Source organism: Taeniopygia guttata, chromosome 20, assembly GCF_048771995.1.
Source record: "Taeniopygia guttata chromosome 20, bTaeGut7.mat, whole genome shotgun sequence".
NCBI classification, from domain to species: domain Eukaryota; kingdom Metazoa; phylum Chordata; class Aves; order Passeriformes; family Estrildidae; genus Taeniopygia; species Taeniopygia guttata.
The window spans coordinates 14519825-14547462 of NC_133045.1; the positions used below are offsets into that span (position 1 = coordinate 14519825).

Consider the following 27638-nt stretch of genomic DNA (forward strand, 5'->3'; position numbering starts at 1 on the left):
AGTTAACAGCTGCGTTCCCTCCTCAAGGAGGCAGCAGAAGGGAATGTTCAGTCTTCCTTTAAGTTTCTCAGTTTTAGGAAAGCTGCTGTGGTACGTGTGCTCGGTGGAAGCACACAGAGCTGCAGCTGCTGCAGCAGCCAGCACAGCACACAGAGCTGCAGCTGCACACAGCGCTGCAGCACTGAGGGACCGCCCAGGGCACAGCTCTACTCCAGGACAGGGACACGAGGAACATCCAGAACACACAGCCTTGCTCGCTGGACACAAGAGAAATATTAAGCCCAGCTGCTGTCACACTAGAGAAAAAGGATACATTTTTCCTCATTTTCATTTATCTGACAAAGTAATTGCAAAAAAACCCCATTTTATTTCTATATCCATTTATTATTTTGGTCTGTAAAAATATAAGACTAATATACAACTACATCTAGCTTGATTTTTGTAAAATCAATCTTCATTCGGTGAGATACCAATGTACATTATACATTAAAGTTGTAAGAAAAATACTGATATTTGACATTTTAAACAAGTTCATTCATGTAAAAATCACATTGCAAGTAAAATTTAATTAGAAAATACATAATATTCACAAAAATACACATGTTAAAGACAGCTTGTGAGAACATTGTCCTAAATTTAATTCAGGTGTGGAAAAAAACATATGATTCACAGTTAGGCTTGACTTCTCCAGTACCACAGCAGAACTTTAAAGTAAATGCATCTTAATTCTATTAAGAATTTGTTCTTTCTATTAAGGTGCACTTGGATCTCCCAGCCACCAGGGAGGAATCACTTGTCCCCCTCTGTGCATGTACACAACATATAACACTAGTCAAAGGAATTTTAGTTTTTCATTCCATTCTGAAATAATTTGGGTATTTCATAAATTAATTTATAAAACCTGGATTGAAAATACAATTTACACACACAGGATACTTAATACACAGATTACATCAATAGCAGCGTAACATTGTCAATCATGCACAGCATCCTCACTATCACTTCTGGATTTCTTCTCCTTTTTTTACCTATAGATAAAATCTATATAAAACAGTCAAGCCTTTAAGTATTGTCTTCCAGGGAGAAAACAGTAGAGATGTTAAAAATTTAGGAGGTAGTGAATGAAAGGCTAACAATATCAGCGTATTTTAAAAAACCTTATACTGAACCCCAGTATCATTTATATATAAAATTAAATTTAGCCACTCATAATCAACCGTTGATCATCCCTAAGTAGCAATTTAAAAATCTTTTGTAATTAACAGTGTATGTATTAGTAAGATATGGAAGAACTTCAGAAACTTTATGGTAACTGCAGCGTTAAGCAATTACATGCTGTGCAGTCTGTCATTGTACCTGTAAATACACATTCTTTAGATTTATTCTTTTAAGTTTTTATCAAGTCCCAAATGCTTCGTTTTACTACATGTCACCAAATTTCTGTGAAACAGAACATGATCTATGTCAAAAAGAACATTATCTCACCTTTAGATTACTCAGGTTGCAGGAAAGGTCCTAAGAGTGGAAGTCTCATGCAGTTTGGAGGAGGACCTCAGTTAAATTTCTACAAGTCCTTAATACTGGCATAAATATGATTCCAACTGGCCAGGCAGGAGCCTGGCAGCAGAGCAGCCTCAGGGCTGGGCCTGCCCAGGCTCCTGGGCAGACTCAGCCCTCCCAGCTGAGCTGCAAAATCCTCCCGGGCCAGCCCAGCCCAGCCCCAGCGCGGATCTGCACGGAAAGGAAACGTCCCACCTGCACTAAGTGCACTACCAGCTCATCCTCTGTACCTCTGCACCCCTCTTCTCTTCCCATCCAAGTGCCTTTATTCCTTTGATCAGTCACAATACATTCAAGTAAACCAAAGGCACAGAAGTGCAAACTAGCAGAATAATGAGTCTCACCCTCCACTGGTGATTTCATACAGGAAGGAAAGTTTTTGACAAAGGAAAATAAAGATATTTTCAAAGTAAACAATCTTCCGTAAAGAAAGGAAGCGTAGAGCAGCACTGAGAGAAAACATGTACAGGTAAAGTCTCCATGTTGCAGAATGAACATTTCTCTTTCTCATTTCACACTAAGGGGATGTAGTTACTTCATTTTTAATAATTATTAGCAAAACAAGTGAAACACTTGAAAGATCTTGCTCTTGTAAAAGGGCTCTCCACACACACACACACACACAAAGAAACCATAAATAAGTGTAACAAAAGAGCCCCTCACCTGTATTTGCAGAGTACCACTGTCTGCTGTGCCTATTCCCCATAAATCCTAAGGGGGATGAATGCCTCTCTCAGCATCTTGGACTCCAATGGCATTGGAGGTTTGAGAAAACTACTGCTCATCAGATACTAATTTCAAACGTGCACTTTGTAACATCAAACAGCAGGGATTTGTTTCTGCAGCAGTGTTTGCATCATCTCAAAAACCTGAAACAAACACAGGTTTTGCCTCCGATGCTCTGCGACGACTTTTACAGATGCCCTACCATTAAGCTGAGTTGGTCTCCTGTCTGTAAAGTTACCAGAGGTAGATTTTCCTCAAATAGACTGAGGGGGGAAAAAGAAAAGCGTCAGTCTCCCTTCCCACTCATCACATCTTCCCAGAGGGTGGAACACTCACTCCCAAGCACCTGAATGCTGCTCGGGGAGCACAGGACAGAGCTGGTAGCAGCCTCCTCCTCCTCCTGACAGGCTGACAGAGGCCACGGCATCCCTGGGGACATCCTTCTCCCCAGCACTAGTAGTCCCCAGCTCGTTTTCCTGCCACAGCTTCTGTTCCCAGAGGGTCAGGCTGAGAACCAAGAGGGTAAAGCAGGAGATACAAAAAGGAGAAGGATAAAAACAATGCTAGAAGCCTCCCCTGCAGCTGTCCCAGTGAGTGCAGTGGTTACACACACACACACCTTTGCTCTTGCAGCATATCAGGACTTGTCATCAGTGTTTTCACACACAGCAACACTGTAATATCCACAACACCCAGCCAGGGGCACACAGCAATCTGCATTTACTCATAATGAATAAGTTAGTATCACATGGCTCAAACGAGGTGTAGTAAAGCCTCATTCTGATTTAAAACTTCTCTTAATCCAGGGATTTAACAGACTGTTCTTACTTGTTCAGGTTTGTAGAAAGTCACTTTTATATAATCCAGCCTCATTCCAACAAACCTTTGCTGGTAGAAATCATTACAGTTTCTACTAGGACTGCAATTGTAACAGAGATTAATTATGCTATTTCCATAGCATTAAGTTTACATTTGATTTGTTTGTCATTTACTGGGATTAGTAACTAAATCCAATCATGTCCTTAAATATTGCAAACTAGAATGAGAACAGGTCTTTGATGCATTAGTGTTAAGACTTTCACATCTGAATTTCAAAATCAGAGTCATTAAAAGTCAGCTTGCCGGCCATTAACACCAGTAATGGTGCCTGACTAACTTGCCTGTGGTTGCACATTCACTCACAAAGGAACAGTGACCTCCAAAGCCCCACTGCCCACAGAGCCTGGCTGTCCCTGTGTCAGCCAGGACCAGACCAGCCACCCCATCTCCTCCCAGCCCACCTCTGGCTGTCTCCCAGCTCCCTCTTGCTCCGAGCCCACACACAGCCCTGCCAGCGGAGCAGCAGACTGGAAGTTTACTTCTACAGAACCAGTAGTGTAAGCATTAAAAAATAATAAAAATCAAGTACCTTTAACAGAAAGCTCACAGTCATCTATTAGCTATCCTTCATTTTCAATTTAAATTTTCCTTATTCAATTTCAGCTATTTATCAATTATCATCCAGCTTTGTGAATTATTTACATTGAAGTGCAGAATTAATGAAGTTAGTCAACTTATGTAATTTTGAATTGCTTGAATTTACTTTTTTCCCTCCTTTTAATCTAACTGCAGTGCTTGGTAGATGGAGAGGTATAAGATGTGTTATATATTAAGCCAAATTAAAACATGTATGGCATCCTTACTTATACAAAGTACACCAAAGTCATTTCATAGAGTTATTATAGTTCCATCTTCTTCTAAGGACTTACGCCCTGGCTCTGGGACTTCATACTCCATGCTAATGCTGCCTGCTGAGTGATTCAAGTTCATCTCGCTGGAAGGAAGGAATCCATTTTGTGTGGACTCGTGGAGGAGTTCAATTTGTGATAAGGATTCTATGCTTTCGCTGGCAGGCGCAGCTTTTGGGATCTGCTGTGGCTCGCCGCTGTCTTCAATAATAATGTCCTCCTCATCGCTCTCCTCCTCTCCCTGCAGCAGACTCCCCAGAATGTTGGGAGTGCTGCTGGGAAGGCTGGACTCGGTGGACTGGCCGGAGCTGCCTGAAGTCCGACTGTTCCTCACGACGTTGTTCCTCTGGTTGGCGGGTCTGACCGTGATGATCAGGTTGCGGCTGTTGGCAATCATCATGTCTGTAACTTGATCGAGGCTTTTTCCTGACACCTCTATCCCGTTCACCTCCAGCACCTCATCGTTGACGGCCAGCAGGCCCGTGCTCTGCGCCAGCCCGCCGGGGACCAGCCTGGAGATGAAAATGCCCGGCACCTTCTCCAGCCCGTGCGGGGTGACCCTGACGCTGGAGCCGTCGCGGATGTAGAAGCCGAGGGGTTTGTCGGTGCCATACTTGTAGAGCCGCACCCTGCGGTGGGTCTCGGGCAGGATATCCACGTCTATGATGGAGGACACGGGCCTGAAGTCCTGGGGCATGCTAATGACAATGTGGGGTTTCTTCTTATGGTTATCCGGACGCAGCACGTTGGACAAGACGTTCTTCTTCCTCGTCATGGTATCCGTCCCGAAGGCACTGTAGTCTGCATCTTCTGTAAGACAGAGCACACGGGGATTAGAGCCTGCAGACAGCCAGGCAGCACTGCTCCCATGTGCTAGCACAGGCAAACGGCTCAGCTGGGAGGTGTGAGCCCTGCTATCACAGAAACCTTTCTCTCTACTCACGAAATGAAAGCTTTAATGTTATGAAACACGAAGTTTAGAATACTTTTACTTTTCTACTACCGAAGGAAAGAGTGTGCGCAGAAGAAATTAAAAGCAGTTAGCAGCAGCAGACACAAAGAGCTACAGCTGCCTGAGAAAGGGTAGAATGGAAAGAATGAGTACATTCCTAGAAACAATTTTATTCAGAGTAATTCCACTTGCTAGTTTTCTCTCCTCAGGTTTCAGATCATTGGAAAAGAAAGAATGAAAAAGGGAAAGCAGCCAGTGTGCCTATTATTGCCTAGTTACTGGGAGCCAGCCAAGTGACCTGGATTCGAACTCCAGAAAGCTTATTCCATTCTGCACTCTTCCCTGCCCCCACGCCATGTAGGTAAAATGGCTGTGGAGCAGAAACAAAGAGACCTCGCACACAAATACTTCAAGCAAAACTGTTCATGCAAGCAATGCTGTAACTGCCACAACTTGACACAGGAATAGGCAAATGGCTTAGAGCTTAAAAAAATCCAAAAGAAGTATTACTCCTACAACTACTTGCAAGAGACAAGAAAACATGTTGTGTGGAAGCAATACTGATTTCTGAAATGCTTATTTACCAAAGGTTCCATTTTCCTTTTTAATATGCAATAATTCACCAAAAAGAATCAACCAAAATACATTCAGATCTGAGCTTCCTCAGATTTACACTCACCCTTATTGCACACATCTTTGGTCTACAGCAGAAAACCCCCAATAATCATGCAGAACTGGACTGCACTAACCCAGGACACAGAGAAGTTGGGATTTTTTTGTATTATCCCATTCAGATGCCACTGGTACAGCCAAGAAAGAGGAAGAATGGCTATACATTTCAATCTGTGGACTGGGCTGACTGTGGCAATGCTGCCCTGGTGGCATTTCAGGACAGCTGCCAGCTGCTGAGGAAATCAATGAGTGCACTTGTTTCTGAGGCTGAGATATAGAGACATGAACCAGTTAGATTTGGACTCCTCAGATGCTTCAAGCAAAATAGAACAGAGAAAATACTCCTAGGGCAACAGGCTAGCACTACTGCAGCATGTAACACCAACTCCTCCCTTCCCTTCCCAGCCTTTAGGGCTGCTGAAAACAAGAACGGTCCTTTGGCTGCTCTAGGAAGGCAGCCTTGGACCTGGCACTCTAAAAGATAAAGAGCAAGAGGAAAAGAAACAAATTTAAATTAGCCCACAAAAAAACCTCAAAGGGATTTATTGTCAGTGCCTGGCTTGTGTGTACACAATGGTTCATCAACATGTTTAAGAAAAATGTGTCCTGATGATGGCCTCATTTACATTTCTTTTTTATTTCCTTTGTTTAAAAAAATAATTACACCATAAGGAAGGAAAAGCTCTTGCTTAGCTGTTTGCTAAACACAGATCATCTTTTGCACTGATGTTTACAGCTACAGTTGTTCAACAATTTAACTCACACAAGCAGGAGTTATTTCTGAAGATACCTGATTCACACAGCCCTACTATAGCCTGAAGTCACTTCTGTAGCAATCTCAGTTACCTTGTAATTTAAGGTTTAATTAACAGAACATTATATCTTAACATCAAGCACAAAGGCTTTAGAAATAGCCTAAAACCTGATCTTCACATATAAGGTCAGCTGTGTTGAAGAGCTAGTGCATTAAAAAAACAATTCAATCTCCCAGCCAAAGCATTTTAACAGATGAACAATGTCTGAAGTAAAACACCTACAGAAATGCAAACTCAGCCTTTTCTCTGTAGAAGGCCCTTTGGAATGTCTGACCGACTAAGATCAGCTGGTTAAACCCCTGTACTCCATCCACTGCTGACAACTAACATGCTGACTTTTCAGACAACACGGAACAACTCCTGTTTGCTAAAAATTTATGACCAAAGGGAAAAGTGAGAGAAGGTTTGCCCTTATCTCCCCTGACAACCCATCCAACCAGTTTCCAGTTAGACATCTGGTGTTTCATTGAAAGGACTTTTGCAATTCAATGAGGTGCAATAACTTCTCTTTTTTTTATTCAGAACTACAATTGTTTACAAAACAACCTGGAAAGGACAATTGTGAAATCAGATCCTAGACAGGTCTTACTTTAAAAACCTCTTGCTGCTTTAAATACAAGGTAACACTTGAAGTGCAAGTTGCTGATGACAGCTCCAGGACACAGGTCTCAGACTGGTGCCAGTCAAGCACTTGGCTCCTGCTGCTCTTAGTACAACAGCTAGTTCAGAAAACAGGACAGCAAAGCTTCGTCAGGACTGATTCTGCCACCAGCGCTCTCCCATGTGCATTGCAAGATTAAAAGGTGTTCAACTGATGAGATTTTCTCCTTAAATTCCAAGTGCACAAATTATACCAGAATCAGACAGACTCTGGTATTTTACCTATTCTGTCATATCGAATATGTAAAGCATTAGCGATCCCAGCTTGCCACAGTGGCTACAAGACTTCTTCACCTTCATGGCAGGACACACACCCTGCAGGAAGTCTGGCATGAACTGATCTACAAACATATTTATTACATCCAAGCAGATCTATCATGTTCTGTAAATGATCAAAGACAGTTTGTGCTCTTTACTTAAGTTAGATTTAGAATTGTCCCCAACTTCCTTCACAGAAACCACCTCCAAGCCTGCCTTCCACAACTACCAGCTGGTAACTTCTGTCCAAATCAAATTTTTCCTGTTAGCAGAGAAACAAGAAGATCAGCTGCAACAGGACTGGCTTTGAAAGAAATATTATGTGACTGTCTGCATGCAAATAACAGATTCCAAAGGACTTTTGAAACAAAAACTAAGAGCAGAAAAACATTTCTTGGAAAAGAAAAGAACTTTAAAAGTCTCTCTCAGAAGACAAATCAGAAATCTTAAAGTGAGCTGGTGGTTTTGTTTTTAGTAACTTTCTTAAGTTACAGGACACATGGCTGAAATAAAACCATCCCATAACTGCAAGCCAGACGTCAAAACATTTAAGAAACTCTGACAAACCAGAGGGGAAGTTTTTTTCATTATAACTGCTCTTAATAGTTAAATAATTCAGAACTAGCACAAACGTTAAGATAGACAGTTAAGGTTAGAGAATTTGTGAAAAAAAAGTAGTGGAAGGTTGATAAACTCATTTCCCCAAATCTCAGCAGAACAGCACACTCTGGGTAACCTCTCTTCCACTACTAAACAAGTTTTCTAAAGCAATACTCTCAAGTACAAAGGCATCTTTGTTCTGGCACCTCACTAATCAGTTTAAAGCCCTGGCAAAAAATATTTTGGCCTAAAGCCAAAGGACAAGGTGTTAACTACAGGTAGTGTGAAGGAGAACTCCACACGGTGCAGGAAGGATTTCTTCCCCCCAGCAGTTTCAAGCTCAAGGTGGCACCAATCTGTACAGACTTATTACATGAAATTGAAAACAAAATCCCACAAATGCCAAATCTGGTTTCAATTTAATGTTATTGAAGACAGATTTTTGAAATATTTTCCTGACCCATTTGCAAATCAATGTAGAATTACCCGTTGAGAATTAAATTTTCAAAGCCCCCAAGTAGTTAGTGTATTTGAATAGAGATGCAATTTAGCATTTTTTAAATAAGACCCAACAAATCTCCTCTTATTTAGTCACTAAATAAAACTAGATATGGTTTTAGGAAACCAACCTGTGTTTTTAGGAAGAGGCCTCCAAATAGCTAGGCTAGTCCACAAAGAGCTGTTTAAAAAGCCAACTGCTCTTACTTCTCAGAAAAGTAAAGCTTCTCAGTGACAAAGTGTCTCTCAAGAGGCACAAGTGGATTAACCAAAGAATCCACTTCTCACTAAATACAGCCACATCCATGCAGAAATTGCAGGAGTTGGATATTGTAATTTCGAATCCTTTGAGGGACTGTTAAGGATATTATAATGAAATGTATCTTCTCTTATCTCTGTTGTTCTCTATTTACAATGCAAAGCTCCCCACATCAAGCTGCCCTTCAGCCCTGCAGACTGTTCCCCTCCATTTTCTCTTCAGAAGGGTTTTTCTCACAGACAGAGTGACTCCCATACATCTGGATTTAATCACAATACATCAGTTTAACCTTTAAATACCAGATGTCAACAGTACCTGTTAATCTGTTAAACTGCAGAATGAAATTCCAGCGAGGAATGTTTTCTGCAAGCTGACAGCCAATCCTGACTTCTGCAACATCAAACCCCAGTTTAGATTTTAGCACTGGAGCAGTTTATGAAGTATTTTAAAGGAATTTTGTGAAGTACAATTAGAGGAACCTAAGAGGAATAATTTGTGATTTCATTCCAGGAGCTCTAGTTTTTTTTTACCACATCAACCAAGCCACATAAATGTTCAGGACAAACAGAGCTTTCAGAAATGAAGAGTCAAAATCAAACAGGAGAGAAAAGAGTTCTTACTCTGGCATAACATTTCCCAAATTCTGGAGTCCCATTATCACAACCATTGCTTACTAACAGAAGCAAAACCATCTTGCAGCTCCCATTTCAGCTCCTCAAGGTGTTCCTTGGATGCAATATACTGAGAAGTTAATCCTATTGACATTAGATTTCACTGCAGTCTGCTCATACCTCAAGTTAGCTTTGCACAGATTACATGTAATTTCTAAATACTTAAGACAGTATGATAAAAATTTCATACATTACAAGGAATCAAAACACTTTCTCTCTTCCCCACAGTGGCTTTTTATCAAAGATCTTAAATTCCCAACTACTACTCCTGGAAATACAAAAGAAGTCAAAATTCTGTTACAAAAACCCACAAAAACTCTTCAGCTGATTTAAGAGAATGCATGAAAGCCACAAGTGGCCTTGCAGGTGGAAAAGTAACTTGTGTCACTTATTATAGCTCTAAACCAGCCCAGATCAAAGCAGTCCCATCAATAGCAGGTATTTGCTAAGACATTTCTTTTCCATTCCAGAGGCAGAGCCAGTAAGGTTGCTGCAATCTGAGAATTAAGAACACTTACATCACGCTGCACAAAATATGAACCATCCCTAACTCCACCAATCCGACCTTGGTTACAGGCAAATCATCACAAATAAAATACAGAATAAAGTTATTTCTGTGTTTTCCATCAAACACCTGCTCTATATGCAAAGATGTCAGTGAAGGCAAAGCCTCAATTTCATCAACACAGATGATGATCACACAGATATGATCAGTGTGATCACAACTAATCCCCAGCACAGTGCAGGGGGACTGTGGTGCCAGCCTGGAATCTTCATTCCCTGGAACTCCAAGGCAGAAGGCTCTCGTGTCCAAGGGAAGGCAGTGACACCTGGCACTTCCTACACGGCCTTCCCTGCTCATCAATTCTTGTTCTAATAAACTAAAATGGATTCATCATCTACTTTTGTGCATTGTAACAACTCCTGGCACCAGAGTAGTAACAAGTAATCCACCTGGATCAAATCAAGGTAAGGAATTGTAGGAAACTAAAGAAGCATTACAAATGCAACATTAGGAACAGGCAACGTTAGACCTGTTACAGTAGGAATGATCTAAAAACATATGGTGTTAAAATACAAACTCAATAATCCCAGTCTGACAAAGGGCTTATCCCTTCCTGTCATATGGCTACTGTAGGGGATTAGATGGAATCACAGGCCTTGTCTCCCTCCAGGTTCTGCTAAAGCAAATGCTTCATGCCTTTGGCATTTCAGCACTGAGAGCTCAGGCCTTACCAGTCTATACTATCAACACAAACAAAACAAACATTTTGCCAGCACTCAGCAGCTGCCAAGCAGCCACACTGGTTATGAATATTGGCTTTGTGTCAGGTTCTTGTGGAGTTGTTAATTTTTTGGAGTGGGAGTTGATGAAAGCTTCTGATGCCCAAGCATTTTATAAGGAAAAGGTGCCTGTCTTAGCAACAACCAGGAACAACACCACAAGAATAAATACAAACTTCTAATTGGATTTTTTTTCCCTTCATGAACAAAAGCAGACAGTAGGAACACACAACCAGAGCACACACTACTTTTAAAGGCAAGCCAACAAAGCAAGCAGCCCTCACTCCTGAGGTTTGCTAACTGATATAAGCCTGTTAACTGAAAACTTCAAAATGTTTTATTAGGAAAGTGTGGTGAGAGTAGCATATTACAAAGTTAGTCTTGAATTTATACTTTAATGTTGCATTTAATACTTCAAGTAATAACATTTCTAATATTACTATCCATCCTGTAATGGTCACTCTTGTCTGATCAAGATTGGAATTTTAAGTGAAAAGTATCCAACATACAGAGCAGAAAAGCTTAGAGGTTAAAAGTTTATTTAATTTGCGTACATAAAACCAGAAAGAAGCATTTGCTAGAGATTAAACTTGACTTTAACTCAACTAAATATAAGCAAAACATCACAAAGTATTGATAGGTTGCCTGAGGAAGCCCTTGCAAGAGAGACAAGTTGTGAATACCTTTCATGACCCATAATTACAGAATTTGACATGAAGAAATAGGACTGAAGGGTTTTTTCCTCCATACATCACACCATAACTGCGTAAATAGGTGATTCACATTCTTCAAGTGCTCTTACCTTTTCTCTGAATGAAAATCCTGAGGAGAGGATTGGCTGTAGAAACTGCTTTGTGATAATTGTCATCATTATTGATGGGCAGCAGGTCTCCGTGAATGTCCGTGTATCCCACCAGCACATCAACGTTTGGGATCTTGTGCACGTGCTGCAATAATCCATAGAACTCCTCAAACTTTCCAGGTTTGGATCTCTCCAGAGAAAATCGTCGAAATTCTGCCCCAAACTACAAAACATATCTTACATCATTAATATGGAACAACAATTATTTTATGTTAAACCAGAAGCGTTATGGCATTAAAAGTGCACTAAAAACTACAACATACAATTTTGACATGGTATAAAACAGTCAGTGAAAACTGTTGGGTTTTACCCCCAAATTAGAACTAGTTTTATTATAACTAGTATAACTTGGAGCATGCCAAGGCTCTTTCATTGCTTCATCCATCAGCACTAAGGTGACAAACCGGCGCAGGGATTGCTGCACTCTCACAGGCTCACGAAGCAACCACGCTGGGCAGGGGCCAGCAGTGAGAGGCAGCACTGCTGGGTACTCAGAGCAGGACTCTGACTAACATCCTCTGGTATGTGACTACCTGGAATTTGGTTCCGAGAACTACCAGTGCCCTTGAGAACAGTGTAGAGATTGTTACACAACTGTGGGTCACCCACGCAGGGCTGAGCAGCCTTCACACCCCAGCTGCTTGGGCAGGAGGTGAAAATGCCCCTTGGCTGTGAAGACCACAAAGAACCTCGCTGCTTTTCAGTACAACTCGCGTGCAGCCCAGCCCTGGGGAGCTGATCTCAGGTCCACTCTGCTCCTACCTAGAGAGAGATACCAGAGGCAACCAGCCACTGCCTTTAAAGAGCATTCAGAAGATTGTTGCAATCAAGCTTTGAGCCTTACTCATGCAAGCCAGTCTTTTGAATCAGGGTTCTATCCAGGGTATAGAACCTGGATTTTCCAAATCTGGCAAGGTTCAAAAAATATGGAAAAAAAAAAAATTAGTCACTGACACTACTTTCAGGGGCAGGATTTGCTTGTAGTCAACATAATCATTCAACAAAAAGCCAGCTGACAAATCCACTCAAGCTCAGTCTCCTAAATCATCTCTAAAGCAAACACTTATTAAAATATGTTGCTTATTAAGGTAATGATACAGTGGGGGCAGGCAGACTAAACTGCATGCCAAGAAAAGGATGAGCACTTGATGTAGACTAGACAAATAGTGGTTTTTACCAACATAGCTAGTAAAATGTTGGTGTTCTGCCTAATAAGGGCAGGACCCAAAGCAAACAGAATACTGGATAAAAATTACTCCAAATCCTCTGTATCAGGCACATACACAACATACCAGAGATGTCAAAAGGAATTCAGAGATAGCAGCAGCCAGGTTACAAAAACCAGAACAGATTGTATACAAGTTAAAAGGACTATAAGCTAATAATTTAAAAAACCTTAGTTAGCTGGTATTTTTTGTGTGAATTCTATTACTGACCTACAGTGAAAATAAAGACTTTAAACAATTTCTTTAGCAAGTTTGGTTTTAAGCAGAGCAGAAGGACACAAAATACTCTGAGTGCACGTTTGAGCCTCAGTATCACATACTTTGGTGTATGTTACACACAAGAGATGTGGAGGTGCTCTTTACCTCACAACTGATTACAATCTTCTGCAGAATAAAAGCCTCGGAGTTCTCACATACAAACAACAGCACTGAAAATCAGGAGACAAGGACCTCCTTGTTAGCTTCAACACCCCACCTTCCTCCAAAAGCTTCAAATAAAGGAATTATCTGGGAACATTCCTGCTCTAAAAAACCCTGCAATTACCCTAACATTAATTAATGAGGCAGAAGGGATGATTCGTGCCTGATTACAAACAAAGCCCAGCCCACGGGAGGAACTCCCATCACGTCAGAGGCAGCGCAGCTTAATCGTGACATCAGTGCAGGACTTCGTCCTGTCTCAGATCCGAGCCCCGCAGGAACTGTCCATGCATGGCAGCCAGCGAAATTCTTTGGCTTTCAAGGATTACATACTTTACACATAATTCAGCAACAAAAGTTTTAAAAAGCCAACAACCTCACCCTCAGGTTGGAATAAATATTGAATCTTACCACAGCAAGCAAAGGGCCAGATTTTCAAACGCGTGATTTTTATTTTTTCCATGTTATTTTATACATATTTGGTGCAAATACCAAAAGGCTCATAACCCACTCGTATTTCCTAACACAGTTTGCTCAGTACTATTAGAAAGCAGGAAAAAGACAAGTCCAACTGCGCAATTCCATTATTTGAATCCCTGAAATGTCTGCATTTTCTACCAGATGCTGCCCTCCATCCCATGAAACAGGCCTGCACTTGAGGTTCTGGAGGAGCTGGGACACTGGAGGAGTAATTTAAGCAGAGAAGGCTCCTTGCCACCTGAGCTCTTTACAAGCCCGTGCTGCTCCCCTGTAACTCCCCAGGAGAAGGCAGGAGAGCCATGGCAGCACACCAGGAAGGCACCCGGGATGCCCATTCAACACTCATTTATGGCTCACATTTTTAAGCCCTCTGAAACACAGCACAGAGCTGCTCTATGCAAGTCTCCATCACTGACAGAACATGAGCGGCACTGACCTTCTCTGGCTCACCAGTCATTAAGATTTTACTCAGAAAAAATATTATTCCAAGTAATGAGAAAGGGGGAAACATGAATTTTAATATATAGAGAACTAGAAGCCTATTTTGGGGTTCCCATACCATCAGTAGGAACTCTAGTCTGGGGTATAAAGTTTTATTTTCCATGACAGGAAAATGGGCTGACTGGAATTCAAGTACCATGGGGAATCGCCAGGGCAAGCTCAGAGCAGTTACCCAAGCTGAAAAAACTAAACTAACAAAAGGATTGTGCTCCTGTAACTGCAACCACAGTTGGGCTGTGCTGGCCCAGCCTTGTCAGCTGAGGCACAATTATTGATTTGGAATATCTAAATAAAGAGCTGTACATCACGGAGAGCCTTCAAAGCCCAGGCCACTCCACAGGAATGGTCCCTCCACCTCCCACACAGGCATTTCTTCTTTCTCTTCAGAATCGCTCATTTTCATAGAAGGAAGATGACTCCTCTGCGATATTAATTGAGGTGCTGTTAAATAATGCATTAGCAACAAGTAGTTCTAGGAATGTCTTGAATCCTGCTCCATAATATGCACCTGAGGGACAATCCCTGTTCATTAGGGCTACACTTTTCTGTACAAACACCAGAACACACCACATGGCTGATTCCCTCGATGTATTTTAAATCAAGGAAAACACACAGCAGGGAAAACAGTAAACCTGGAGTTCTGGGCTGAGGAAACAAGTGATTTTGGGTTTGTAAGCACATCATACTGATTCTTTTCAACCTTAAAAGAGCATAAATAAGACTTCATCATCACAGTACTAACTTAACTGGTATTTGAAATAACAGCTACCAGATATTCCTGTGCTTGCTGGTTAAAACCACAAGAAAAATGAACACTTTAAAGAAAATCATCCTCATTCAAGTAGAGACCAACCTCACACTCTCCAGAAGTTCCAGCACTATGATGCGTTATCCTTAAACATGCACACAGCTCACTCTCGACTGCTTCACCTGCACTGCTGCTGTAAGACCTCACTTACAGAGGGGACAGAACACTTCAAAAAACAACCTGAGAGATCCATGTGTCCACCAATGGAAAACACATTCCCACGTGGATGCACTAACAATCTGCCTAGGCAATGGAAAAGGTGTTTCAACTCAACATTTATTTAACTAACGGTGACACTCCACCTCATACTGTACATCCAGCAGTTTTACAACTGGAAATTATTACAAAAAAAAATCTAATTTCTCTCAGAATATCTACGTTTTGTCAGAAAAACTTTGCCTAACCAGCAAATAAAAAGTAAAAATAGAAGAGACGTGGATACACGCATGGGAGAATTTACAGAGCTGGGCAAAGCTGTGAGCACCTGACAGAGACAGGTACACACTCCTGCAACACTGCCAGGGTAAAAGTCTCTCGGGGCCTCTAAGAGAAGGCAAACTCCACTTTGGGATAAGCCAGCCAGGGCTCACCTCTAGCTCTACTGTGAGCCTACGCTGTACCGCACAACAAGCTACAGAAAGACACAATCATTAGGGGGAAAAAGGTAACTACAGAAACAGTCACTAACAAACGCACTCACTGCAATTCGGACAAAGAGAAGGTCTCGAATTATCACAGAACTTTCAGGGTTGGAAGGGACCTCTGGAGATCATGTAGCCCACTCCCCAAGAATGTCTCTAAATACCTCTTTTGGCCCAGCGATCCCACACTTTCCCTAGAGCCCATATTTGTCTGTACGTCTTTTATTATGTCCAGAAACTCAGGGACCAACTCCACTTACCTGTTGTTTTTTTTTATTTTTAAGCTACTTCAAAACCATTTACATTTTGTGCCCGCAGACAGCGCACCCAGCCAGCGACCCCAGCGCTGGGCAGCGGGGCCGGGGGAAGGCAGCGGCGGGCCCGCCCGAGCCCGGGGCCTGCGGAGCGCTCCGGCCCGGCGGGGCCGAGCCCGGCGGCCCCTCGGGCAGGTGAGTCAGCAGCCGTCCCCATCCCCGTCCCCACAGCAGCGACACCGCGGCCCCGCAGGGCCGGCCCGCTCCTTCCCCGCGCCCGCGGCCCTCAGCGGCGGCAGCTCCCACCTTGCTCTTCACCTCCATGGTGCCCAGGCCGCGGCTGCCCGCGGCGCCGCGCGGAGCCCGGCTCATGCCGCGCGCGGTCGCTGCTCTGCCTCCTCTGTCCGCCGGAGCGCTGCGGGACGGCGGCGGCGGCGCGGCCCAGCCAAAGCCCCGGCACCCGCGGCCGCTCCGCCGCCTCCGCCCTCAGCGCGGCCGGGCCGGGGCGGGGCCGCGCGGCTCCGGCACCTGCCGGGCACCGGGGCGGGGCCGCGCCGCGCCTGCGCCGCCTCCGCGGGGCCGCGGCGGGCGGGGCGCGCACCTGCCCCGCAGCGCAAGATGGAGGCGGCGGGGCGGGGGCCGTGAGGGGCCGTGCTGCTCTCCCCGCAGCGGGTGCGGGAGCCGTGAGGGGCCGTGCTGCTGCCCCCGCACCGGGTACGGGGCCGTGCTGCTGCCCCCACAGCGGGTGCGGGAGCCGTGAGGGGCCGTGCTGCTCTCCCCGCAGCGGGTGCGGGGGCCGTGAGGGGCCGTGCTGCTGTCCCCGCAGCGGGTGCGGGAGCCGTGCGGGGCGGGGGCCATGAGGGGCTCTGCTGCTGCCCCCGCAGCGGGTGCGGGAGCCGTGAGGAGCTTTGCTGCTCTCCCCGCAGCGGGTTCGGGCCGTGCCGCCGCTCCTGTCCCCGCAGCGGCCGCGGCCGTGCGCGCACGGGGCTGGAGCGCGGTTCGGCTCCCGCTGCTTCCTCAGGCACCTCCCGCCCCCGGGAGCCGCCATCCCGCGGCTCCGCATCTTCCCGCGGCCCTCAGGAGCCTCCATGGCGAGCTCCAGGTCTTCCACAACCATGAGGAACCAACCCTAACCATGGTGAGATCTGGGTCCTCCACAGCCATGAGGAACCAGCCCTAACCATAGTGAGCTCCAGGTCTTCCACAACCATGAGGAACCAACCCTAACCATGGTGAGCTCCGGGTCTTCCAGAACCATGAGGAACCAACCCTAACCATAGTGAGCTCCGGGTTCTCCACAACCATGAGGAACCAACCCTAACCATAGTGAGCTCCGGGTTCTCCACAACCATGAGGAACCAACCCTAACCATGGTGAGCTCCGGGTCCTCCACAACCATGAGGAGCCAGCCCTAACCATGGTGAGCTCCGGGTTCTCCGCAGCCCTGCAGACCCCAACCCTCAGCCCCGGAGCCCGGTGCCGCGCTGCCGTTCCCCCGCAGCCCCGTGGAGCCGCCATCCCATGGCCCGGTGCCCCTCACAGCCCCGGAGCCCCCGGGTCAGGCTGCCCTGACGGCTCCGAGCCCTCAGACATCGAGCTGGGGGATGGACCGGACGATCTCCAGGGAAAGATCACTTCCAGCCCCAGCGATTCTGTGATTCAGGATCCCACAGATGTGACACACAAACCCACCAGTGTTAGCTGATGTTTGCACGTTACATAAATAAACCTTGGTCGGGCCAAAAGTGTGAAGTCTCCCTCTCAGGATGGGGCTTTATGTCCATCCTGAACATAAAGCTGTTCATGGAGCTTGTTTTCACTTAAGTCACAAATAAGATTGCCGGATCTGGTCGTGTCAGAGCTAACCTTCCTTATTGTATTAATTCTGAGACTATCAATTTCATTTAAAGGCCAGTTAAGCTACCCTGATAAAAGTACAAGGTTTTCAAAAAGATTGTAAACTGTCTGAAAATAAATTACTTCTCACGTGTATGGACAAGAAGAAAGCATGTACATTAATCTCATAATGTCAACAGACCTTTGAATTACAGGTCTCTCCATTATCTATGAACCTGGTGGAAGAGAACGCCGTGTGAGGTTTCATCATGTGTGGATGCCAGTGCTGGGAGCTCAAACAATGCCTTGCACCTGAGGCACGCCATGGGTGTCTAGTCCTCTAGTCTCAGTTGGTAATCAGTAATTAAATAAAAAGCATCCAGTGCTGAATCACTTCTAAGTCGGTGCTGATTTTTGTACAGTTGATCTTCCTCCCATCACGCCAAAGGCAAAGGAATTGCAGCTCTCACTCGAGCCAAGACAAGCTGTAATTAGCACAGAGGATATTGTTAATAGTTAAATATAGTTTGCTGCCAGACGGTGTCTAGGCTGATTCAAGTCTTCTCATCCTTTATCCAGCATGTTTTGGTTTTACACTGCAGAAGGACACAGAGAGAATTCAGCCTGTACATTCAGATAGAATCTGTGATCCTGGTGCAGTAGAAGACAGATTACAGCTCTGAGAGCAAGACCAGGATAAAACCTCTTATTCTGTCACTTTGTAATTATAACATTGAAAAGAGTTTGGACTGCTTTCCATATCTGTCTTCTACAGCGCTGTTTAATGAGCTGAGCACAGAGAAGAGTGCAAGAGACAAGGGAACAGTGAGTTCTCTGGGGCTTTAAAGCTGTTGGGTTGGCTCTTTCCTCCTGGAGAAAGGGAGGGAAAACCTCCTGAAGCTGATTTCTGCTTGGAGCTGTTGTGCAGTTAATTTTACTGCTATAGATTTATGAGGTATCGCCTAAGATAATTTGTTTTCTATTGTGCATTCCTAGCATGGCTGGAGTGCCAGGCAGTGGGTGTGGGAGCCAGCCTGAGGAGTCAGGGCAAATTCATTTCAAGTCACTGGAACCAACCTAATAAAATGTATTAATCACTGGCTGGCTTTCATCACAAGGAGCTGACGTATGAGGAAGGAATGTGATAAACAATTTGATCTCAGATAAAGGTGGGGAGTGAGGCAGGCTCTTTGTAAGGTAAGCTTATAGAGCTATTTTAGTCACAAGTTCTGTACAACCTGTGATTCAGACCTGGTCAAGCTATTCATGGCACGTTCAGTTTCTGTGAGTTGAAAGACAGGTTGGGTTTCCTGATCTCTGAGCTGCTGGGGAAGCTTTTTTGGGAGGCCTCTTTTCCCCCTTTGTTTGTTTTGGTGTAGAAATTCCATCACTTAGGTCCACCATGCAGTACAGTGAAATTGTGCCAAGATGTTGCTTTCCTATCCCAAATTTCCCAGATTTTAAGTGGAATTGTATTCCATACAGCCCTCCTGGGAATTCACAGAGTATTTCCAAGAATAAGGCACAGAAAATCGCTGTCACCATAGGTTGGCTGTTATTGATGATCCACCTAATCTTTTATTGCATAGTTCAGGGCTTATGCTGATTTCATATTTAACATAAAGTAGTCTTTATTTACACTGTCAGTGCCAGCTCAGAGGAGTGATTGTTAGATGCACTAGATTGTAATCTGAGCTTGTCTTGGAGTTAATGAGAGACTGGAGAGTTTTTTGATGGGTAGAGAAAACTAAAAGGCAAAAAGAGAAGCTTTATTTTCAAAATGATAATAAAGTTCTGCTTTCTTTCAAGAATAAATCCTGTACTTACAGGCTTTCTTTTTGATACCTTCTGCAATTTTGATGCATTAATCTTGTGTCCCAGTTGCATTTCCCTACAAAGAAGCATTTTCAACAGGAGTGTTGCACTTGGATACTCCATTTTCACAATATTAGGGACCAGCGTGACCTCAAATTGCTTTTGGCCTCTCCGATAAGGGAGTGGTGGAGACAAGCCAGTGCTGTCATGGAGGCATCTGATGTTCACAAATGCAAAATTATTGTAGAGCACTACTTCTGGGTCCCCATGAATGCAGGGAAATCCTCTGAATGCCTCTGTGCTGATAGCGCTGATCCCGAGGCAGAACGTGAGTCCACAAGTGCTGCATCAGAGAGGAAGAATTGGAGAAGGGGACTTGTTACCCTGATCTCCATGGAACACACTCCACACCAACAGCTCCACACAAACACAGCAGCAACTCAGCACAAAACCCCCAGGGCACGGCAACCTAGCTGCTTCATCAATAACAGCAGTGTTTGAGTAGCACTTGTGTAATAAAAATGTTATCTCTCACCCTGAAATTGTGCCGGTTATAGGATTTTAACTTGGGGATGGGTTTTTTGTTTATCTGTTTGTTTGAGTTTTCAAAATTTTATTTTACTGAAGGGGGGAAACAATAATTGGGTTAGTAATGAGTTTTTGTGTTCTGTTTCTGCCTTTGCTTTCTTCTTTCCTGTCAGGAAAACTAGCACCATTTTTTCCTTCCCCACTCCTCCTCCAGGAACCTTTAGTTGTTACTTTGATGCAATATTTACTTACCTGTCTGTGACAAAATGAATTGATTGTTTTTCAAGTTCATATATAAGATCTTATCCGATAAAATATTTATAGTTTCCTGGGGCTGGGGATTTTTCTTTCGGTTTGTACTTTTATTTTGTCTCCTTTTATGGGAAAGGTTGTCTTCATACCATGCTGCCTGTGAAAGAAACATTTGTTTCAGGTGTGTTATAAATCCAGTTATAAACTAGGACCAGTGATAAACTCCTGAAGTTTTCTGAAAACCCTTTCCTAGCAAGTCAAAAGCCGATATTGATACATTTGTTTAAATTCTCTGAGGTTTCTAACTAAAATAATGAAAAGCTTTAAAAGCTCTTTCTTCCCCTTCATCTAGCAATCCATTTGTGTCCGATGACTCTGAATTCTTTTGAAATTCCCCCTTGTTTAAAAGGGCAGTTTGGATCCCAGCTGACCCCTGATGCTTGCACTCTGTGGGGTTTAATGATTTAACTCTCCTGCCCGGAGCTGCCCAGGCCAATGGGAAACACTTCTGGGGTTTTTACACAAGAGAATTCCTGAACATTTCCTGCTTGGTTTTCCACTACTCACTGAGTATTCCTGGGCCAGAATTTTAGAGGTATGGAAAAAAAGGGCAAATCAAATGAATAATTGCTGCAAAATTTACTTTAAACTTCATTTGGTACAGATTGGGATTTTAATTTTGTCATATGCTTAGATAAACAGCTCTGCCTAATAAGCCTTTTGGAATAAAACCTTTGCTGTTAAGCTTACCTGGAAAACATATTGTGGCTATTTGTGAAGAAGACTCTGCCCTCTGCTAGTGACTGCCACTCAGTAAATGTGACACGAGTGACACTTTTAAGTGCCAGTTCCTTTTGCCAAAAAGGAACATTTGTACATGAATGGTGCTTGATAGACCTCAAAATTAAAATGAAGCAGCCTCTGTGGACTCCCCAGTTTCATGAGCAGCAGCTCCTGTTCTGCAGTGCCTGGTGTCCTGGTGTCCCACTGCAGTGGCTGTGCCATGTCCCCCTGTCCCCCCAGCTCCTGTTCTGCAGTGCCTGGTGTCCCGCTGCAGTGGCTGTGCTGTGTCCCCCTGTCCCCCTGTCCCTCAGCTCCTGTTCTGCAGTGCCTGGTGTCCTGGTGTCCCTCTGCAGTGGCCGTGCTGTGTCCCTCTGTCCCCCAGGTGAGCTGGGTGACCACGGGGTGTCATTTTGGCCTCCCTCTGTGAGTTTGTGTGGTGTTCCCATGGCCAAACCGCTCCTGCCCCGTGCTTTGGTAGGTGCTGTTTGAAACCTTGCACAGAACCTTTTCCTGGGTTTTGTGGCTGCTTCTTTCGGAGCTGCTGCAGCGCGTTTGTGCCCCGATCAAAGGCTGTGACAGACACGCGTGAGGAGGGCAGCTCATGGCAGGGACTGTGCCCGTGTCTGGCTCAGACAATGAATGCATTTTGCCAATGATTCCTGCCTCCGGTTGCAAAAATGACGATAGCTTTTCTAGAGCAATGAACTATCGCTTGTCGAGGCTGAATTATTTATTATCGGATGGCGCACGAGTCGCGCAGGAGCGCTCACACTGCTGGAGCAGCAGCTGGCAGCGCCGCAGTGCTCGGGAAGGGGATGGGACACTCGGAAGGGCACCGCTGGGGCCTGGCCGTGCCCAGCGGGTCGCCCTGGCCGTGCCCATCGCGTCGCCGCTGTCGCGACATTCGCCGCTGTCGCCGCCGTCCCCCCGCGGGTGCAGCGGGAGCCGCCGCCGCCAGAGGGCGCCGTGCCCGCGCCGTGCCCGCGCCGTGTGACCGGAGCGACGTCCGTTAATGACACCATTAATTACACCATTAATTACACCATTAATTACACCATTAATTACACCATTAATTACACCATTAATTACACCGTTAATTCATTACAACAGCGGCCTTGGCTCCCGGGACTGCCCAGGACATTAACTGCTCCCACAGCCTTAGCTGTATTTGTAAAGGCTGTATCACACTGCTGTTACCGTGCTTTAAAATACTCATCAAATCACAGGATGGCGTGGGTGGGAAGGGACCTTAAAGCTCATCCCATTCCACCCCCTGCCACGGACACATTCCGCTCTCCCAGGCTGCTCCAAGCCCCGTCCAAGCTGGCCTTGGGCGCTTCCAGGGATGCAGCGCTTCCAGGGATGGCACAACGTTTCCAGGGATGGTGCAAAGCCCTTTGATTTATTTGATTTGTCATAGACTTCTTGTTGCAATCATAAGATGAAGTTACCAACACTTTAGGAGAATGTAAACAATTATAAGGAACAATTTTTTGGGGGGAAATATGAAACTTTTATCATAATTATATTATGAGATTAGTTTAGGCTTTTTTGTCTTGGTGTTTTATGTATCCATACACAAACAAGCCAAGCCCCTGTGAGACCCCAGAGAGTAAACAGACAGATGTGTACACATAAATGCAACAGAACTGTCCCTGTTTATTAACCAGATAGTGCTGGGGCAGTGGTCATAAGTAAAACTACAGAAGTACAAGCCAAAGAGACTTGAAAAGTAATTCAAATTTTCCATGCACGCCACATTTGGAAATCCTGAATCCTTTGAGTTCAGCCACTGTCCCAGTTGTGTTGAAGTTTTAGAAGATACTCTTTGCTTCTGTTGGCAGGTCTCTTACCTTCCCTCCTGAGTTATAATACCAGGAGCTAAAAACTCCAGCACAGCTTGATGCACAAAGAGGAATAACAATCGTGTTCTTGGAGCTGGGGATGTGTATTTCCAGTTCAATCTCACTGTAACCCCCCTCAGAGGCTCGGAGCAAATGCTCTGGGCAGGGATGGTTTGCTGGCACATGCTCTGCAGTTTGGTGTGCTACAGATCAGGAGGCTGAGAGAGAATCCACTTCTATGCAGATCACTCCACATTATGAAGATGTAAAGTGACAATTAAAAAAATACAAACTAGAGAAGGGTGGAGTGGGGCCATGGGCAAATGTTGGCATACATATTGCTTGCATTAGGAGCAGCAAGAATTATTGTCTCTGCAAGTTATCCTGGTGCAAAGGATCACAGTAACAGGCCCAGCTACTGAGTTATTAGCTCTTGCTTTTATAAACAGAGTCCTGGCTCACAGCAGCCTTTCTAAAAGTCAGTTTAGTCTGGATCTTCCTGAGAAGGCTGGGCTGGGCTGCTCACAGGGTTGGCTGCCTGTAATCTGGTCCATTCAGAAAACAAACAAAAACTACTTTATTCAGGACTTAAACAATAAAGTTATGATTAATCTGCTGATGCCAGAACGCTGGTGATGCTGAAACACTAAATGTGTAATGTTGCTGCAACCACGGTGAATGCTTTGTTGTAAAATGATCTTTGTGTATCATTGGCTTATAGTGATGGATGTTGAGTGGCTGAATCAGGGAAGGGTTTTTGTGAAGCGTGCTGAGATCTTGCAGGAAACGTCCTGGCAATTTTTTTCATGTCCCTTTAGGTCTGAGACACATCAGAGTGTGTTTTATTTTTTCACTGTAAATATTATAATGGTGCCAGCAATGCACTATTTACTGCTTTTCATATGCGTGAGAATACTAAACATATGTATTTCTAAAGGGAATTCCAGAAGAATGTGAAACTAGCTTGTAGCAATAATTTGTAGGTTTGTGTCCATTGTTTTCAGGAATATGTAAATTGTTACATTATAGAACTCACTTTGAACCCTGCTGCATAATTAGCTGCACTAAACATCAGTATTCAATTTGGGAAATCTGTAGCCAAGTGTTTTATTAGAATTTCGTGGAAAAGGAGAATGTGAACAAAACCATAGAGCAAATGATCTGAAATGCAGTTAAAAATAATGAAAACCAAGCACCAGCCACATAAACACACCAGATGAAGACACAGCAAATGAAGATCATAAAAAGTGAAGTGGAATAAAAGCGCATAAAGCCATTCCTCAGCTGAAGTAAATGGGCACATCTGCAGCAGGAGTGAGGGAACCGTGGTCATTGGCATTTGCTGAGGAGCTGCTCTGTGAATTTTCTTAAAAGGCTCATGGTTAGGAGGAAATGCCATTAACAGTAATGGCTTTTTGGGCAACTGGTTGCACAGGGCTCCTGCAGAGATTTGGTGACAAATGTCCTCCTGCAAATCCAGCTGATTTCAGCTGGTCCCAGTGTGCTCCACCCTGCTGTGGGGCCAGGGACGTGCTGCAGTGCCAGCAGCGTCCTGAGCTGCAGGAGCTGCCATGGCACCACCCTGTGCCCGGGGCTGGGGCACACAGCCACTGCTGCCAGCCTGGAAAGCCCCAGAGAGCAGCAGGACACTGCAGCTGCCTTTGCTGGGGAGGATGCTTCAAGCACCCAGTGGGTGTGACCATAACCCCCAAAATCCCCAGAAAATCAAGGCAGGAGTTAACAGGGTTACAGTGGCTGGAATGTCACGTACTCACCTGTACAAATCCATGTCCTCACATCTCCTTGCTTTGTGTTCCAGGTGCCCCAGCTGTGACATCCGTGGTGTGCCATCACTGCCATCTGCAGTGCTCCAAGCCCCAGCCAGTTTGAAGCCCTGGTGTGAATCCCACTTGTGCTTGTGTCTCAGCACAGTTCTTCTGAACACAAATACAACCCAGGGCTGTGGCAAGCACATTTCTCTCTGTGCACCTTTATGAAAAATCCTGAGAGAGAGAGAAACGTGCTTGCCACACAGGGTGCTCCAAACGTTGGCTCAGGCAAGTCCATCTGCCCATCTGGTTTTGTGCCTTACTGCTCTCACTTTCATGTGTGTCAGCTCCTCATGCCTCTGCTCACAGTCGTGTTCAGCTGGGCAAGAGATCTTCCTCTGCCTCCTTCCAGACTTTCCTTTAGAAACGTGCACAGGAAAATACAAATCCTGACCAGCTTCATAAAGGGCTGTGACAGAAAGCAGTAACCCTGCCCTGAGAGGTCCTTGCACGGGATATCTGGTCAGCTGGAGCTTTGAGACCCTCACTTTGTGTTTCAGCCTCCTGCAGCGGGGTGGGTTTCAGGATGTGTGAGCTGGATGCTGCAGAGCGGGGCCCAAGGGAAGAAAACACCATTGCTAATAAAGTTCTGGTAAGGGCATGGCCAAATTCCGTGCAGTCAGCTCATTTTCCCCGTGGGGAGTGTCTGGCTGCCTGTGCTGTCAGTCACTGAGCACGGGGAAGTGCTGCTGGAAACCAGGGGACATGGAAGATGGATGAGGCACAGCAGAGGCCCAGGAGCTGTGCCCGGGCAGGGACACGTCTGTGTGGGCTGTTTGCAAAAGGCCCGGCCAGGCATTGTTCAGGAGAGAGGTGTGAGTGTGGGGTGCCACAAGAACGGGGAGATCCCAGCCTGCTTCCCACATTCACCTCCTTCTGCCGGGATTGTCTTCACTAGCAGCCTCACCTCCTTCTGCCGGCATTGTCTTCACCAGCAGCCTCACCTCCTTCTGCTGGGATTGCCTTCACCAGCAGCTTCACCTCCTTCTGCCAGGATTGCCTTCACCAGCAGCTTCACCTCCTTCTGCCGGGATTGCCTTCACCAGCAGCCTCACCTCCTTCTGCCGGGATTGCCTTCACCAGCAGCCTCACCTCCTTTGCCAGGATTGCCTGGAAGGTGTCTGGGAAGCTGGCAGGAGGGAGATCGTGCCCAAGGAGCAGTACCTGCCCGCAGAAGCAAGAAGGAGGTCAGTAGTGGGTGCAGCAGGAAGGACTCGGAGCAGGATTTGGCCACCGGAGAATCAAAGAGAGTAAATGACATCTGCTCAGTACCAGCAAACCTATGGAAAGGCGGGATGGGAAAGGCAGGAGGCAAGGAGAGAAAGAAAGGTGGAGATGATGATGATGATGATGATGATGATTAGCCTGTGTGACCGAGGGAACATTTAAAGGCACGCTGGAGAGGCAGTGTGGGATGAGGGCAGAGGAGGAGGGAGCAGTGGATGGGGAAGGGGGAAAGGCGGGATCTGGGCACGGCAGCAAAGGCCTGAGCAGAAGGGGTAAGAGCTGGGCAGAGGAACGGGGCGGTCCCGGGGCTGCGGGACGCGTGTCCCGCGGGAGCCGCGCGGGCGGAGCGCGCCCGGGATGCTCCCGGTGAGGAGCCGGGCCGGGCCGGGAGCGCCGCTCGGATGTGGCGGAGCCGCGCGGTCCCAGCCCCTGCCGGCGCCGGGGGGTCGGAGGGGAGCGGGAGAGGGAGAGGGAGGGAAGGAGGGAGGGAGCGAGGGGAGCAGCGAGCGGCGCGGAGCCCTCGGCATCCCGCGGCAGCGAGCGCTCCGAGCCGCGGCTTCCTGGAAGCGGAGCCCGGCTGGGCGGCGATAAGCGGCGATAAGCGGCGATAAGCGGCGGCTCTCCGGCCCTCCCGGCCGCCCGCGACAGCCGCGACAGCCGCGACAGCCGCGACAGCCGCCACGGCAGCGGAGCCGAGCCGCGCTCCGAGCCCGCCGGCCCGAGCGCAGGTGGGCACAGGTAGGGCACAGCTGGGCACAGCTGGGCACAGCTGGGCACGGAGAGAGGCTCGGGGGGCGCGGGGAACCCGCTCCGCCCGCAGGGGACAGCAGCTAGAGGGGACACGGACACCGGAGCCGGGACTCGGTCACCGGGGGGATGCGGTCACTTGGGGGCTGCGGTCACTGGGGGATGCGGTCACCTGTGGGATGCGGTCACTTGGGGGGATGTGGTCACTTGGGGGGGATGTGGTCACCTGCGGGACTCGGTCACCTGCGGGCCAGGCGAGCGTCTGCGATCAAGCCTCAAGGGATGCCAAGGCTCCCGCCGGGGCTGCACCCTCGCAGAGAGGCTCGGTCGCTTTTTGTCCGGGGTGAGGCATTCCCGGCAGGAAACCCCCCGGGAATCCCCTGGCTGGAGCAGGTGGAACATGGAGAGGAGCAGGAGAGCTTTGTGCCATCCCGTCGAGTTTGCCTTTTGGAGGTGTTGTTGCATGAGCTGGTTATGTTTTAGTTAACTCTCTTTGTCTGTGCAAAGATTACATTTTATTTGCCTTTTTTTTTTTTATTGCTTATTCGTGTAAATACAAGTTGAGGTTTTGGGTCATGGCCCAGTTACATTTAGATTCAGACAGAGTTTAATTTCCCCTTTTAAAAAGTGTTTTAAATAAGTTGGGCCATATGGAAGTAGAGTTGTTAATCAACCAAAGAAACTTGAAGAAGTTTGAAAAATAGAGTTATATACTTCTGGAGCCATTTCTTGTATTGAACCAGCACCAGTACTCAAACTCCCGATTCAGTCTTTTCCTTTGTTGGGATCAAGACTTAATCTGTCCATACCTGTGTTTTCACAGCTGCAAAATGGGAGCTACACCTATTGATGAGGTGCTTACTTTTTTTTTTTAAGATCTTAATTAAAAACAAGAAAAGCAGA

At 46.0% G+C, this 27638-nt stretch overlaps 2 protein-coding genes and 2 long non-coding RNA genes across 7 annotated transcripts in view; 2 read left to right on the forward strand and 2 right to left on the reverse strand.

The window, feature by feature from the left end:
* Positions 1-363: 363 nt before the first annotated feature.
* PARD6B (par-6 family cell polarity regulator beta) lies at positions 364-16409 on the reverse strand. Its single transcript, XM_030288599.4, has 3 exons — positions 16181-16409; positions 11485-11707; positions 364-4823 (listed from the first exon to the last, which is right to left on the reverse strand). Exons 1-3 carry the CDS (start codon positions 16244-16246, stop codon positions 3994-3996), a joined length of 1119 nt encoding a protein of 372 aa, XP_030144459.3. The 5' UTR covers positions 16247-16409; the 3' UTR covers positions 364-3993.
* Positions 16410-17165: 756 nt separating this feature from the next.
* LOC121470958 (uncharacterized) lies at positions 17166-18103 on the forward strand. The gene is made up of 2 exons (XR_012051554.1): positions 17166-17294; positions 17926-18103. It is a non-coding gene; the product is annotated as an uncharacterized lncRNA (long non-coding RNA).
* A 1355-nt stretch (positions 18104-19458) lies between these two features.
* On the reverse strand, positions 19459-21145 carry LOC115497886 (uncharacterized). Its single transcript, XR_005982310.2, has 2 exons — positions 20306-21145; positions 19459-19868 (listed from the first exon to the last, which is right to left on the reverse strand). It is a non-coding gene; the product is annotated as an uncharacterized lncRNA (long non-coding RNA).
* A 4312-nt stretch (positions 21146-25457) lies between these two features.
* Positions 25458-27638, forward strand: part of RIPOR3 (RIPOR family member 3) — a 41636-nt gene continuing 39455 nt past the window's right edge. Inside the window, exon 1 of one of the 4 annotated variants that reach the window (XM_072916893.1) lies at positions 25458-25948. The gene's annotated coding sequence lies outside the window, so the exon portion shown is untranslated. Of the gene's footprint in view, positions 25949-26521; positions 26727-27638 lie in introns of those variants that run through there. The other 3 variants (XM_072916897.1, XM_072916892.1, XM_030288498.4) reach the window with 3 other exon arrangements.

Bases quoted from the DNA above. Each gene is read 5' to 3' on its own strand.
- PARD6B (XM_030288599.4), bottom strand. From the start codon at position 16,246: ATGAGCCGGGCTCCGCGCGGCGCCGCGGGCAGCCGCGGCCTGGGCACC. The intron at 11,708-16,180 runs GTGGGAGCTGCC...TATGTTTTGTAG, and splicing joins CCATGGAGGTGAAGAGCAAG to TTTGGGGCAGAATTTCGACG. The intron at 4,824-11,484 runs GTAAGAGCACTT...TCTGTCTTACAG, and splicing joins GATTTTCATTCAGAGAAAAG to AAGATGCAGACTACAGTGCC.